The sequence below is a fragment of the Salmo salar genome, chromosome 03, assembly GCF_965601325.2.
Source record: "Salmo salar chromosome 03, fSalSal1, whole genome shotgun sequence".
Lineage (NCBI taxonomy): Eukaryota > Metazoa > Chordata > Actinopteri > Salmoniformes > Salmonidae > Salmo > Salmo salar.
This window is the reverse complement of record NC_138293.1, coordinates 39541277-39555941: the sequence shown is the minus strand read 5'-3', so window position 1 is coordinate 39555941 and position 14665 is coordinate 39541277. Positions and strand designations below refer to the sequence as shown.

The 14665-nt window shown below is 43.5% G+C and overlaps 1 protein-coding gene across 6 annotated transcripts; it reads right to left on the bottom strand.

The window, feature by feature from the left end:
- Positions 1-1799: 1799 nt before the first annotated feature.
- Positions 1800-13672, bottom strand: LOC106600062 (serine/threonine-protein kinase tousled-like 1-B). 6 transcript variants are annotated; one of them, XM_082973499.1, is made up of 23 exons: positions 13582-13672; positions 13270-13409; positions 11963-12084; positions 11738-11806; positions 11276-11314; positions 11090-11165; positions 9266-9309; positions 8939-9040; positions 8763-8849; positions 8428-8520; positions 8230-8340; positions 8004-8140; positions 6418-6609; positions 5653-5719; positions 5462-5559; positions 5135-5216; positions 4953-5044; positions 4741-4830; positions 4403-4572; positions 4165-4300; positions 3972-4083; positions 3742-3849; positions 1800-2207 (listed from the first exon to the last, which is right to left on the bottom strand). In XM_082973499.1, exons 2-23 carry the CDS (start codon positions 13391-13393, stop codon positions 2061-2063), a joined length of 2298 nt encoding a protein of 765 aa, XP_082829625.1. In that variant the 5' UTR covers positions 13394-13409; positions 13582-13672; the 3' UTR covers positions 1800-2060. The 6 variants fall into 6 exon arrangements, with proteins under 6 accessions (XP_082829625.1, XP_082829628.1, XP_082829626.1 ...); XM_082973502.1 differs by lacking the exon at positions 13270-13409 and having other exon boundaries at positions 13582-13654; XM_082973500.1 differs by having other exon boundaries at positions 5462-5556; positions 13270-13646.
- Between the last annotated feature and the right edge of the window lie 993 nt (positions 13673-14665).

Sequence of the window (14665 nt, the reverse complement as noted above, 5' to 3'; positions counted from 1 at the left end):
TGTTGAGTGAGAGATATTATATGCACAAACCAAAGGTGGCCTTGGTTGGACTTGTAAGGCAATCTTTATTGCATATGAATGACAGGACCTGACATTGCCTCCCTTCAATTTTGACATGTATCTGTGCTGTGTGTATAAGACAGTGATAAAACCAGTTTACAGTACATGGCGTTGAGCTGTGGGGCTCCTCTGTTAGTCTGCCATGATGTTCATTATAAACCCCTTTTGTAACATAAGTGTTGTCTGTTGAAAGCTCCTCAGTCTTCCAATAAAGAATACTAGATAACACTTTACTTAAAGCACTTTACATTCGGTAGATGACCAATATGACTGTGCCATACCATAGACTAAAACCAGCTGTAATAACTCATGACACCTCATATGTCAGTGTTATGACAGTGTTACGCAGGCCTTATGACTGAGGTTCAAGCAAAGTGTTACTGAACAGAACAGAGCCTGATCAACCTGGGCATTTCCTTCACATATGAACAGTTTCATACAACTTTATATATGACACATGGTTTCCAGACTATAAACATTGCGGTCGTAAAACAGTTCAAAGTTATTGGTTCACCTGGCATACAGAAGCACTTCATAGGGCCCCTGAAGAGTAGGCTATACACTTCAGGGACCCTAGAGTGTTCCTCTTCACACAGGTCTGCACTATCTGTACCTGAGGCAGATCATACAGATTTTAACTAACTACAAGCGACATCTATATAGCAGCAAAAAAAATGCCTTTCGGAGCACAAACAAGGAGATGTGAGGAAACCAACGGTCGGATTTACTAGACCATTTGCATGTGCTCAAAGTTTGCACCTGTTATTTCCCACAGATAATATAAAACATTAAGGGTGAACAGAAGGTAAAACAAAGAATAAGAGAACGATAATATTACAAAAAAAATAGGTTAGATAATTTGTTTCTAGGCATTTGTCTTTTATTTCTTTGAAAACAACAGGTGCAAATGGGCACTGGTGAAAGTTCAGTAAATCCTGTGTGTTGGCCCTCTGTACAGACAGATTGCAGATATGTCACTCCTACACATGAAATGTACATTGAATTTCCCCAGATGATTCCTGTATGGAAACATCAATCTTTACGATACAGTTGATCCTCATATGGATACATTTTGTTCTGACAAAACAGACTTCAATGCCTGAGCAAGTCTAACACTCAGCGCCTTGAGGGATGGATTCATGGAGGATCGGAACACGCCAAAACCAACCTCTTTCACACAGCCAGATTATATTCATCCAGGAGTAGGTTTAATTATTGATTCAAGATCTAAAAATGTGACTTCATGAACGTAGATGGCATACTTCTGGCCAACAGTCGGAGACTGAAGCTTAGTTAAGTCCAGGACTATTTCATGTCCATGAAACCAAATCATCTCGAGTGCAATTTAGTCCAATGGTAGGGTTTAACGTGGGTCAGTGAAACCAACTGATATGCTTTGGAGACTTAAGCCCCATCCCAAATGTACCTCTACCTTCTATAGTTTAGGCTAGGGGTCTATTTGGGAATGGGATTCTGTCCCTTGCAGAGAGGCTGTTTAAAATGTTGCTGGAGGGGATTCCAATTACCAACATCTGTTGCTTTTTTTGTTTGTTTATGGTTTCCCTCTCTACCAATAAAAGCCCAGTCCAGCACAAGCAAGGGATGTGGCCTAGCCCCACTCTATTAAGTCCTCACGGCAACAGGCACAGCCTGTCCAATGGCATGCATAATGGGTAGAACTTTCTCACCTCTCTCCCCATCCCTCTCTCAAAACTAGGTTCACGTTCAAGATCACAACACAGTAACGTTTCTGCAAAGCTACTTGGCAACGTGGAAAGTGTATCCACTTCCGCCCCCCCTCCCTCTCTCTCTCTTTCCATCTTTCCCCATCTCACAACGTGCAATCCATTTCATTCTATTCAGCCAAACAAATTCACATTCCTGATCCTTTCACAGCGGCCGGGCGATTTAGAATACCCAACGCCACTCCATTTCCCATATTCGGATCAATTCTGCTCCAGGATTGGCCAGCGGGCCTGTCAGTCATGTTCATCAGCCCGTCAGTAGGAGGAGATTGAGGAGGCGGGCTGAAGAGAGCCAGAGGAGTTGGAGCGTCTCATGTGAGGGAGAAGGTACGTGTCAGTGCCCAGCTGGTGAACGTCAAATCGATCCTCCTTACGGTAGGCCAGACAGCGTCGGATAAACGCCTGACACACAGAGACGGATGTTAGTTTATGGAATAAGGATCTGCTTATCAAGCTTTGTCTGTACTAGTCACATTCAGACATGTCCTAACGATTGTACATTTCAAAGTCAACCCATATGTGTACAATTTAGAGGAACACTGAGTACTATTCACCTTGGCTTGCTAGCCTGTGCGTGTCTCACCTAGGGCTGTGGTGGTCACGAAATTTCATCAAAATGTAGTCTATTTCAGAAGAACAGTTGTCCCTATGTTAGGCCCTGATATAGCTATGCCAAACGGCTGTGGACTAAACTAGTTCATTTAGCAGTCAAGATTCGCTTAGAATTCCGTGGCATTATTTTACAGTATGAAGAACAATTGAAAACTGAAGAGCTGAATAAAATAGAAAGGATATTTTCTCTAAATGACTTGAGTGCGCACATGCGGTTATTCTGTGATGAGCAGTTAATGTAACTTTAGTTCTACAAACGTTGGACTATATGTTTTGATGTTTAATACATTGTAAGGCTGCATGATGAGACTAATGATGATTTGAAAAAAGTTGCTTGAAAAGGCATGAGCTCTGCTTTGTTTTTTTGCGCAGGCTGTACACACTTCATCAGTCTCATTCACAAATTTGACAAGCTTGTAAATGCCTTGAATTTCCCGGCGGCATCCCCTTTGTGGCCATAATGAACCCTAGTGCTGCGTTATGCCCTTCTCCCCGAGTGTGCTGCGTAATCCGCAATCTCTCCCTCAGCTCTCCGTCACGTGATGTTGGTCTTTCTCACAGGCTACAAGTTAAGCCAGACACAGAGACGCAACGGCGCACGTTCTTATCCAATTCCGAGGTGCATATTGAAGATATTGGATGAACTGTCCACATTTACTTTTCGTCAGCCAATAAAATGAGTAGACCTAACGAACAGCAAAAGCACTAGCCTATGTCAATCTACTATCCCCCATAGTACAAAAGTCGACGTATTCTATTCAGTGCGAGAAATAAATATTATAAACAGTCTGGGACGGTTGTGGGATGCGATGGATCGCAAATGAATACAACCACTAGCATAAAAAAAATGTTGATTCAATGTGGCTGACGCAAGAGATCAGAACGTTTAGCTTAAAATGTTGATAAACTATTAGGCTATTTCTTCACATTATAACCGCAGCAATGCGCACATGGCAGTAGGCAATAAGTGTGAATGTTCCATTAGCGGAAAACACCATTATCAAAAGTGAACGCAAATGCAATTATGCATGTAATGCTTTTTATTATAAAAAGGTGCATTTATATGGTGAAAATGATCTTCCCCAAACTGGAAACTGACGCACTGCTTACATTTGCATCGATGTCAGAGTGATTAGAGGGACAATAGAGTGCTGAGTACCAGGCAGTTAGCAAGTTTGGTAGGCTACTAATGACCGTCAGCAGCATCAGAGCTTGGAGAAGCCTAATTACCGTGACTAAATTGTCATGTGGAGTTTGACTGCCTTCATGACTTGTGACCGCCAGTGTGGCGGTAATACGGTCACCGCAACAGCTCTAGTCTCACCTTGGCCTCTGTGCTGGCCTGGGGCTTGGCAGGGAACTGAACCTCAGTGGCTTTGAGGATGGTGTTCTCCTGAAGAATATCCTGCTGAGACTGGTTGTGGCCAAACGGCTGCAGGAACACACACACACAAACCAATGTTAGACAAAAAAAAAAAACAGTCTAATAGGGTCAGGTGTTCGCACCTTCAGAAGAGTGCCACTTCAAAAAGGGGCTATAATAAGTGGGCTTACCTTCCGTCCATAGAGGCACTGGAAGAAGATGACCCCCACCGACCAGACGTCCACCTTGTTAGAGATCTTCGGAGGCTCCTTGCCCACCACAAAACACTCTGGGGGAAGGTACCTGGACAAGAGGAATGGGAAAACATGAAGGCAATATACCCAAGAAAACACTTAATATAACTGTTTGTGTGATGAGTCTCACCAGTATGTGCCAGCTCCCTGTGAGGTGAGGTCCATGCCGTCCACTCCATAGTTGTCATCGTCCATGATCTTAGACAGCCCAAAGTCTGTGATCTTTATCTCTCCACACGCGGTCCCATCCACCAGCAAGATGTTGCCTACACAAACGGCAGTGTGTGAGTTGAGCGTGTGTCTGTGTTAAATACACAAACATGAGTCTGTGTGTGTGTGTGTGTGTGTGTGTGTGTGTGTGTGTGTACCTGGTTTGAGGTCATAGTGTATGATGGGGGGTTTGATCTCGTTGAGGTATCGCAGGGCGTTGACTATCTGCATGACGATGGACCGCGCCTCCTTCTCGGACATCAGCTTGTTCTGTTTCAGATAGAAGTCCAGGTCGTTCCCCTCACAGAACTCTAAAACTGTACAGAACCTAGAGGAGGACAGAGAGAGAGAGAAAGAGAGACGACAATGGACTCCATTAACAATAAACTAAAAAGGCATCTCAACGGACTAAAATTCCTTCCACTCCACGTCTCCTCTCCTTTATCTCCACTGATGTGAAAGAACTGAACTAGGCTTGGGGTAAAAAGCAACTTACGTGTCTGTATCCAGGGAGAAGTAGTCGTAGAGTTTGACTATTCTGGGATGGTCCAGCTGTTTGTGTATCCGATACTCTCTACAGGCATGTCTGGGACAGGAAACAATATTGTGTGTTTGTAAGTCTGGTCAAATAATGTTCACAAATGGTACAATGTGGGTTGTAAATTCTGCGTCTCATAACATTGCCTCGTCAGAGCAGATGGGACATACTTGTGGTAGTTCTCCTTCTTCTCCTCTCTCCAGTTCTTGTTGAGCTGGTGGATTTTAACAGCTGCATAGCGCTGCTCAAACAGGTCAAAGGCCTGAAGACACACATCAGAAGCACAGGTACAGTATGGATCTAGAATCTGTTAATAATCATTCACAAGCACATACTAGTCGTCAATCTGTACCTTATAGACCTCACTGAAGCCTCCTCTGCCCAGCAGATGCAGCAGCAGGTACCTCTCGTTCAGAGTGGGGTGGTCTTTAAACCTGACAGAGATACAGCACAAGCTGAACCATTTTCTTCCTACAACATATAGGGTTTATTTACCCAAATAACCCCTACAAGAACTTCATCTTATAAATACCTAGAAAGTGGTCTATGAACTGGCCAGTTAGCAACACTATAGCGACTGGCCTACAGGTAGGTAGGTCCCAGGGATGGGATTTGCACCGGGGCACAGTGGAGGGGTTAGGTGTTCCTATATGACTGTGTCTTCCTGTCCTGTACTTACGATGAGCTGTCCTCGTTGTTGATCCTCTTCAGCTCTCTGATGTGGAGGTTCCTCACCCGCTCTAACCGCTCCAGCTCTGCCTGGATCTCAGCCTCCTCCTGAGAGACAGTCACTCAGTCAATCGTATTCATTTTGGGATTCAGACCATTGTGTTTTTTTACAAACATGTTTGTGTTCATATTGACTCGGACCTTCTTCAGGTGTCCCAGGCGAAGCTTGAAGATCTCCTCCTGCTCGTGATACTCAGCCAGAGTCAACCTAACAAATGGTTGATTTAAAGTCACTGCACCAACATCGCAACAGTGAGTGTGTATCAGTGGTGGAAAAGTACCCAATTGTCATACTTGAGTAAAAGTAAAGGTACCTTAATAGAAAATGACTCAAGTAAAAGTCACCCAGTGAAATCCTACTTGAGTAAAAGTCTAAAAGTATTTGGTTTTAAATATACTTACGTATCAAAAGTAAATATAATTGCTAAAATATACCTAAGTATTAAAAGTATAAATCATTTCAAATTCCTTATATTTAGCAAACCAGACGGCACAATCTATTTTTTTAAAGTTACGGATAGCCAGGGGCACGCTCCAACACTTGACATTTACAAATGAAACGTGTTTAGTGAGTCCGCCAGATCAGAGGCAGTAGGGATGACCAGGGATGTTCTGTTGATAAGTGTGTGAATTAGACAATTTCCCTGTCCTGCTAAGCATTCAAAATGTAATGAGTATATTTGGGTGTCAGGGAAAATGTATGGAGTAGAAAGTACATTATTTTCTTTAGGAATGTAGTGAAGTAAAAGTAACCAAAAATATAAATAGTAAAGTAGATACCAAAAAACGACTTAAGTAGTACTTAAGTATTTTTACATAAGTACATTACACCACTGGTGTGTATGCATCTGTCCATACACATGCATACTTGTATGTACTAGTGTGTGTGTGTGTGTGTACACTTACATCTGGGGCAGGGAGGGTTTGAGGAAGGGGTCGGGGTCATTGCCGTTGACGACCTTGGTCTTGCGTTGTTTGGGTTCAGAGGTGGTTGCTAGGGAGAGGGAGGGGGAGGAGGGGTTGGGGGGCTTCCTCTTGGCCAGCAGCTTCCTCTGACGCTCTATCTCCTCTCTCTGCTGGTTGATACCCTCCTGCTGCCTATACGGAGAAGATGGTTATTAAGCTTTTTAAAAAGGTAATAAGGTCAATTCACGTATAAAAGTGTTATCGTTTCATTATGCTCTGGAGAGGGTAGAATTAGAAAAAAAGATATACTTCATAGCAAAACGATTCCACGGCAAAAACAAAGTGGGAAGAACAGTGATTTCCCCCAGTTCTTCACTCCCCCCCTCAATTTCGTGATATCCAATTGGTAGTTAGTCTTCTCCCATCGCTGCAACTCCCTTACGGACTCGGGAGAGGAAGGTCGAGAGCCATGCGTCCTCCGAAACACGACCCTGCCAAGCCAAACTGTTTCTTGACACACTGCTCGCTTAATCAGGGGACCATTTTTGTGTATTTACCCTTTCATTTAGGTGCGCACCAGCCAGACTGTTGTGTTCGGCTAGCAGCGATTCTGTAGCCATAGGCAGCGCGTTTCAAGTTTGGGGAAGCTAATTACATTTTTTTATACATTTATTTTTGCATTCCATACATCATCGCATTTGTAGGCTTATTTAAGATGGCCTACTATTCCTAACGTGATGAGTAGATTGATAGTCATAATTTATGAAAATAATATAACTCAACGACTGTTCGCAAAAAAATACAGTTCAATGCATGGCTGAGCGTATAGTGGCGTAGAATAGGCCAAGGCTACGTTTCTTGGACTTATATAAACACATTTCATACAATTCTACTACACCATCAGTACTCAAGTACTCAGTCACACAGGTCCAGTCACCTAAGTGGCAAAGGTCGAAGTGGATATTGTCATTTATCGGCGTAGTAACAAACCCCCACCTTGCAACACATGCGACTCCAAACTGTTCACACCCCTCTTACTGGCGTAGAGAACATTTCCCCAAAATAAAAAAATTACGTGACCAGGTTAAAAAAAATAAAAAATAATCACCCTTACGACCAATAAGACACTTGTGTCACACTGCCAAGTCAAATGGTCTCAAATGTGACTGTTTTGGTCACAGTATGGAGCCAAGAACAGATGTTCATCGCTGTCAGATTTGGAACCGCTCGCATTAGGTGCACTGTTTAGAACAGTGTTTTCATGCCAATTGCATTTTGGCAAATGTCTGAAATGTTTTACATTGGCTGCTTCATTACAGTAGTTGTACGTTCAATGACATAGCCGTTTGAATGTGAGTCGATTGGCTTGCTACTGTTGCATGTTTCAATGAAGCTTTTAAATGAAAAATGTCTGTTCCTTGTATGTGCCCAAAGTATTTTCTGTTGGTCACCTCATACTATTTGGAACAAATTTAACCGCTTGTTAACCGGTTAAAGAGGGTTGGTTAGACAGCAGCAAAATTGACCTAAATGTGCATCCCTAATGTAAATATGTGTTGTTTCATGAAGTGTGTGTGTGTTCTCACTTGACAAGGTTCTGGAATGCGTATCCGTCGGTCCACTGTTCAGTGTAGGAGGCTCCATGTCTTACGGTGGTGAAGTGACCCAGTCTCAGACGGTCCTGCATGCTCTTCTCTCTGCACGACTGTTTCTCCTGGGTGCTCTACAAAACACACACACACACACATGGGTTAACATGCAAGTTCATCCCGACACGTCAGTAACAAGCGCAAACACAAACTAACTGTGTACCTTCTCGATGAGCAGTTTCTTGCTCATGGTGATGCATTTGTTCAGTCTCTCCTTGTATTTCTCCAGTAGTTTCTGCTGTTCATCTATCTGTCGCCTCAGGTCACAGTTAGCCTACAAGAAAAACCGGTCAACGTCATTAGATGATCAACACACAGCCTAAGTATCACCTGTAGTACCCTAACTAGCACGTAAACTCACCCTGAGCAGGTCATCGATGCGTCCTTCTTTCTTCTCCAGGTCCAGACTCTTGTTGCTCTCCAGAGCAGCGAGCTTCAGACCTGTCAACTCCGTCTGGGGAGAGAAAGAAAGAGGAAGATGGTTGACATGTGACGAGCGAGAGAAGTAGATGTGAGAAGAGTATGAGGAAAGAAAGAGTCTTGTTCCCTGGGCACCGAAGACGTGGATGTCGATTATGGCATCCCCCCCACGCACCTCTCTGATTCAGAGGGGTTGGGTTAAATGCTGAAGACACATTTCAGTTGACTACATTCAGTTGTACAACTGACTAGGTATACCCCCTTTCCCTTTCTTACCTGCACACACTTGCTGGCGCAAGCTTTGTAGTTCATCAGGGGATCGCCAAAACACAGACTGGTGGGAGAGGAACTGTTCTGTCGGATCTATAGACAACACACATACAACATTGTTCTAAACAATGGGATAGAATGCCGAAGCCTAAAAACCTCCTACCGCGTGGGTGTATACATACGATAGAGCCTGGTGCAGAGTGAGCTCCGTGGTGTGAGTTCTGTGGTGAGCGGAGGACCTGTGGTAGAGCCCTCACTGGACTGGAGCCATTCCCCCCATGGAACTACACACAGGAAATAGCAGGGTGAGGAAAAGGAAATGACATCATCTACATGTAGCCCAGCAATAGCAGAGTGCCTCAAGAAGGGAAATTCAGACTGTCAGTCAATCACAATCTGCTTAATCAATCATTAACCCCCCCCAACCCAATCAGTTTATCATCGCCATGGAGAACTCAGAGTTACATATTAACAAGGAGACTGAAACAACTACATTATAGGACACTCACATCAAAGTAGTCACTGATCTTGGGCCCCCGTGTGGAAGTCTTCCCTGTAGGAGAGGAAAGCCGATAGCCTGGATTAGCAATGCATAACGGCAGCGTAGCCTGGATTAGCAATGCATAACGGCAGCGTAGCCTAGTGGTTAGAGTGTTGGACTAGTAACCGAAAGGTTGCAAGTTCAAATCCCTGAGCAGACAAATTACAAATCTGTCGTTCTGCCACTGAACACGGCAGTTAACCCACTAGGCCGTCATTGAAAATAAGAATTTGTTCTTAACCAACTTGCCTAGTTAAATAAAAGGTAATATATATATATATTTTTTTAAATAACACAGAAGAGCAGATACAGAGGTTAGAACAACTCAGGGACTCGGGGTGTGAACGTTTAAACGAAGTTGGTATCCTTAACATAAAAAATAATCTCTAACCGAAACAAATGTTTTCCCGCCCCCCACAAAATTTAAATCAGGGTGCAGTTATCACAACATGTTATTTTCCGTGTTAGAACCGAACTAGACGATAGACCATAAAGGCCTGGGGAAAGTTGTGTCATTTAAAGGTAGACTCAGCGATATGAAGTAGATGCAGAAACTAAACAGCATAGTGGATCAATTTCCGCAAAAACTAAGAGTGTTAAAGCGCGATGCTCAACTTCTCCGCCGTTTTGTTTGGTGCCCTGGCTACCATGCTGTGAACAGCGTGAAGCGAACACGTGCACAGATACTGTTTGTGACCGTGTGAGAGCGAAGTGTTTCATCTCGCTCAATATCCTAGCCTATTCATTGATGATAAGCCGTGCTTTACGGAAGTTGAGAGACATTCCAAGCCAAAAAATTGCGGGATACAGCTTTTGATTGCCGATAGATAGGCTAGTGCACGGTTCTGACTATCTGTCTGGTGGTCGACCTGCCTATACTGTGCCCCTCCTCAGTCTTTCCATCCCCCACTAGCTCGCTAAGAAAGATGTGAGTGTTTGTGTTCTCGGAAGTACGGCAACTAATCAGTCTCCTCTGTTCCAAAATTACTGAATCTTAGGAGTCAATTCCAATTGGAATCGAATCTTGACACTCAGAAATGGGAGTTGGCACCGGGAGTCGACATGAAAGTAGAGGAATCAATTGCTTTGGAGTCGACTCTCCACCACTACGTCATCGTTGTTAACAGTTGGAAAAATTGCAGAGAAAGGCAAGCGGTAGCACCAAAGCTCTGCATGGCAATAGTTTGAGAAGGGTTACTTCGGGATTTTGGCACAGGCAATTTATCTACTTCCCCAGAGTCAGATGAACTCGTGGATACCATTTTTATGTCCGTGTCCAGTATGACAATTTGTAAGTCGCTCTGGATAAGAGTGTCTGCTAAATGACGTAAATGTAAATGTAAAAATGAAGGAACTTTGAGGTGGAATTCAGGTACAGTAATGGTAGTAAAGGTGCAATGCTTAACCATCTGAAGGGGAACGCACTGTGAGACCCAAACCGTTGCTGGCATTGTGAATTCACGTGGCATTTTATAAATATTCTAAACAATTTAACGGAAAACCGATAAAAACATGGTAATTTAAACATGAAGAAGAAAAAATATATATAAATCTGTCATATTCCTATCAGGGACCTCACAACAGAATGAAATAACGGCACTGTGTCACCTTCTTGAACTGAGAGTGATACCCCGTGACATTAAGAACACATTGTGTCTAGGGGGAAGGGCCCAAATAGGGACAGGGAGGATGCAAGTGAGTGAAATCAAGCAGAATCAAAAATCCTTTCAAAACCTGACCAGATCATTCCTCTCCAGTTCATGAGTGTTATTATGTTGGGTATGTGTCATACCTTGGCTGCTCTCAGAATGGGTGTCAGCTTTCCTTTTCCTTCCTCTGGACGACTCAGAGGGCTTCTTCTCAGGAGTCTGAGAATAAACAAACACTAAATCACTTTTCTGACACTTGCGTGTCCAATAAGGAAAGAGTGCGTTTATGTGGGTGGGGGGAGGGACAGAACAGTAGGAAGAGTACGTACAGAGTATGCAGGAGAACTCCCTCTCTTCATATCAGAGTTCTAGGGAGAGAAAGATACCATAGAAAGAGAGTCAGGAGAGGGTGAGAAAGGGAGGAAAGCGAGAGATTGAGGCGGGTCATGCAAGTACAAACGAGAGTCAGGAGAGGGTGAGCGAGGTAGGAAGGAAAGAGAGTGAGGAGGGGGTGAGAAAGGGAGGAAAGTGAGAGATTGAGGCAGGTCATGCAAGTACAAACGGAGATAATCTAGTTCTCTTGATTAACGGTCCATTGTTCCAAAAAATGTAAATGGACACATAGATAAAATGCCTGCCCTCTGTCTCCACACAAACAAAATGGTGTATTTTCTTAAACCAGAGAATTAGCCACCTATGTCTGTAATATGGTGTGACATCTAATCATTGAAACTAGGACAGCGGCCTCCCTCACTGCCAGCGCCTCTGCATAGCGTGTGTGTGTGTCTCACCTCTGACTCCTTGTCACTGGAGGAGCCCAAACTGCCATAGCTGTTGTTGGAGCACTCGTTGGCCAGACCCTAGATATACAGAGAAATCGGGCACAGTTGTTATAGTTGTGCTTTTTGTGTGTGCCTTTCAAAACATTTTTAAGTGTGTTTGGTATGAGTAAAACCATGCATGTGTGTTATGGTATTGATGATTGAGATAGTTTTGCTTTACAACGTGTGTTTCACCTTGGCCCCCCCACTGGTGCTACCGGTGCTTCCTACTGTGTTGCCGCTGACCGCACCCATGAACCTGGCCTCCAGAAGCTCCTGCCTGCGAGGGTCCAGGCTGTGCAGCTCCTCCATGGGGCCTACACAACAACATAAGATAAAGCTATATATGGCTATGTAAGGATACAGCAAACTGCATCAGATACATCACACTACCACCCACTTCTGATAAGAGCACACTGGATAAGTGCAAACTGTTTTGAGTGCAGTGCATTTCACCCCTCCCACATCATCAACACCGTTACTTAGTCTGTGTGTATCTGCATGCTCTATAATATGTATTTAGTTAACACCTTATGGACAGCACTAAGATGTCGCATGTATGTATCAGGTGTCAAAACTGTATGTTAGGCTGTAAGACCACCACTGGACAAGCAGAGTTTCTGATTCAACAGCTGAGCTGCGGGTGTATACTTTGTCCCCATCAATCACCAAAACATGGAATGTCTGACACACAACCCCAGCCTTATGAGGTTCAAGTAAACAGAAACCAGAAAGCAGTAATAAAACATTGACAAGCACTAAGTATTGCCACGGGAATACACACATACAGGCCTCATCTTGATCCAGGTCCAAAGCATAATTAGCTACATGGTTATTTCCATCCCAATTGGAATAGTTAGCAACACTAAGAAATGTGACACGCTAAGTAGCCTTTGTGTGACAAACTTCCGTTCTCAGGATGACATCACAGTCACGGGCTTTAGTTCTGTTGCCTACAACAGTCTGTTCTTGTTCGGATGTTGAAGTGATCAGAATATAAACTTTGACAAAGGAAAGTGTTGTTCCTTGTTGATTATTAGAAGTCGTTTGAATGCATCACAACTCACTGGATTCGTATAGACTTGCAGTAGCCCTGCTGTTTGACAGAAGGCCAAAGGCATTCAACTACCCACAGCTGTTTAGCTACAAGTGATGGCTAACCTAGCTACTATAGGTAGTTACATAAATGACAACGCCGTGGTCATCTAACGTTATGCATGTTTAGTGGTCTAGCCTGTTCCTACTTATTTTCCACTCAACCTGTCTTCCCCTGTCTGAATATTCCATTGATAATCTTCTCCATTGCTCTACTGAAACTGAGCGCTGACACCTATCGAAGCTAGCTAGTAGTTAACGTTGGCTAGCTACTGTACCGACTGTAACTGGCAAGGTTCGGCCATCAATTGACATCCATAAATCCGTCAAATTGGGGCGATATAAGTGGAAACAGTGCGCATTTCCCATCAAACAGATTTCGACGAATGCCATTGTTAATGAATTACCTTCCTTCTTGGCGGTCGCCGTTATGTGTTGTTGAGAAATCGTTGGGGACGAGGATAGCTGCGACCAAGATGGCGTCGCCTCCAAACTTCCACCACCACTTCCACTGTTACTTTGGACACTCATTAAGCCACTTTACAAGCTAGAGATCAAACAGACACACGGGCGTCCGTGTAAATCCGAAAACCCAAACTTGCATACACCAGCAGCCACCTGCTACATTGCCACAGCAGTCAATCTAATTTTGCACATTTTGTAAACATATATTTTTCAGCAGGGTAGTAACATGCTAAAGTAACACGATGAAATGTAACCTTTGCATCGATCGCGCGGCTGTCAGCATCAGTTCCCGAACAGGGCTTCACAGTCACTAGTACCCACTAGTATCCTGCCAGCAGCACAAACAATGACGTCACTTTCGTATGGTAATGAGGAAACCTTCAAAATAAACCCCCCCCCCCCATTTCACAACATTGTGGGAATGTGGATAAAACATTCAAAAGATATATAATTTTAATCAATGGGCATTTCTATTGTGACAACAAGAAAATACGAGTCATCTATGAAAACAAATAAAAAATATAGTTTAAAAATGTGTTTATACCAATAATGAAAAAATACAATGTTGACACTGGTATGTTGAGAATATTGAGCTGTAGAGAGAACTTTTCTACCTGGTTGAAAATACTCAGTAGGGTCTGCTGGCTTTTGATACTGACCCCTCCGTAGTCCCCAATGCAATACACTGTAATAGACTGTACATGGGATACATATTGGTTTGTAGAGATAGCTTTTCTACCTGTCTCAGCTAATGTGGGGTGGGAAATGCTCAGTAGGGTCTCTACTAACCAAATGTGTCATTTTGGAAGGGCACTGTGTTATAGACATGCATTTAGTGCTGCACGTTATATTCATTCCAAAACAATACATGAATGTACTGTTGTTGTGTTGAATATCAGTTGTAAAGACAAAATACTTTAACACTTTTTTTTTCTTACCTTGTTTTGCTAGCACAGACTGGAATATGCTCTGGGATTCATCCAATGTTCATTGAGGAGTATACTACCTCAGTCGGCTTTATCAATAAGTCCATCGACGACCTTGTCCCCAAAGTGACCGTACGTACATATCCCAACCAGAAGCCATGGAATACAGGCAACATCCACACTGAGCTAAAGGCTAGAGCTGCCACTTTCAAAGAGTGGGACACTAATCCGGACACCATCAAACAGGCAAAGCATCAATACAGGACTAAGATTGAATCCTACTACACTGGCTCTGATGCTCATCGGATGTGGCAGGGCATATTAACTATTCAAATCAAATCAAATGTTATTGGTCACATACACATGGTAAGCAGCTGTTAATGCGAGTGTAGCGAAATGCTTGTGCTTCTAG

Bases quoted from the DNA above. Each gene is read 5' to 3' on its own strand.
- LOC106600062 (XM_082973499.1), bottom strand. From the start codon at position 13,393: ATGAGTGTCCAAAGTAACAGTGGAAGTGGTGGTGGAAGTTTGGAGGCG. The intron at 8,521-8,762 runs GTAAGAAAGGGA...TTCTCTCCCCAG, and splicing joins GCGCCAGCAAGTGTGTGCAG to ACGGAGTTGACAGGTCTGAA. The intron at 2,208-3,741 runs GTGAGACTAGAG...TCTGTGTGTCAG, and splicing joins AGGCCAGCACAGAGGCCAAG to GCGTTTATCCGACGCTGTCT.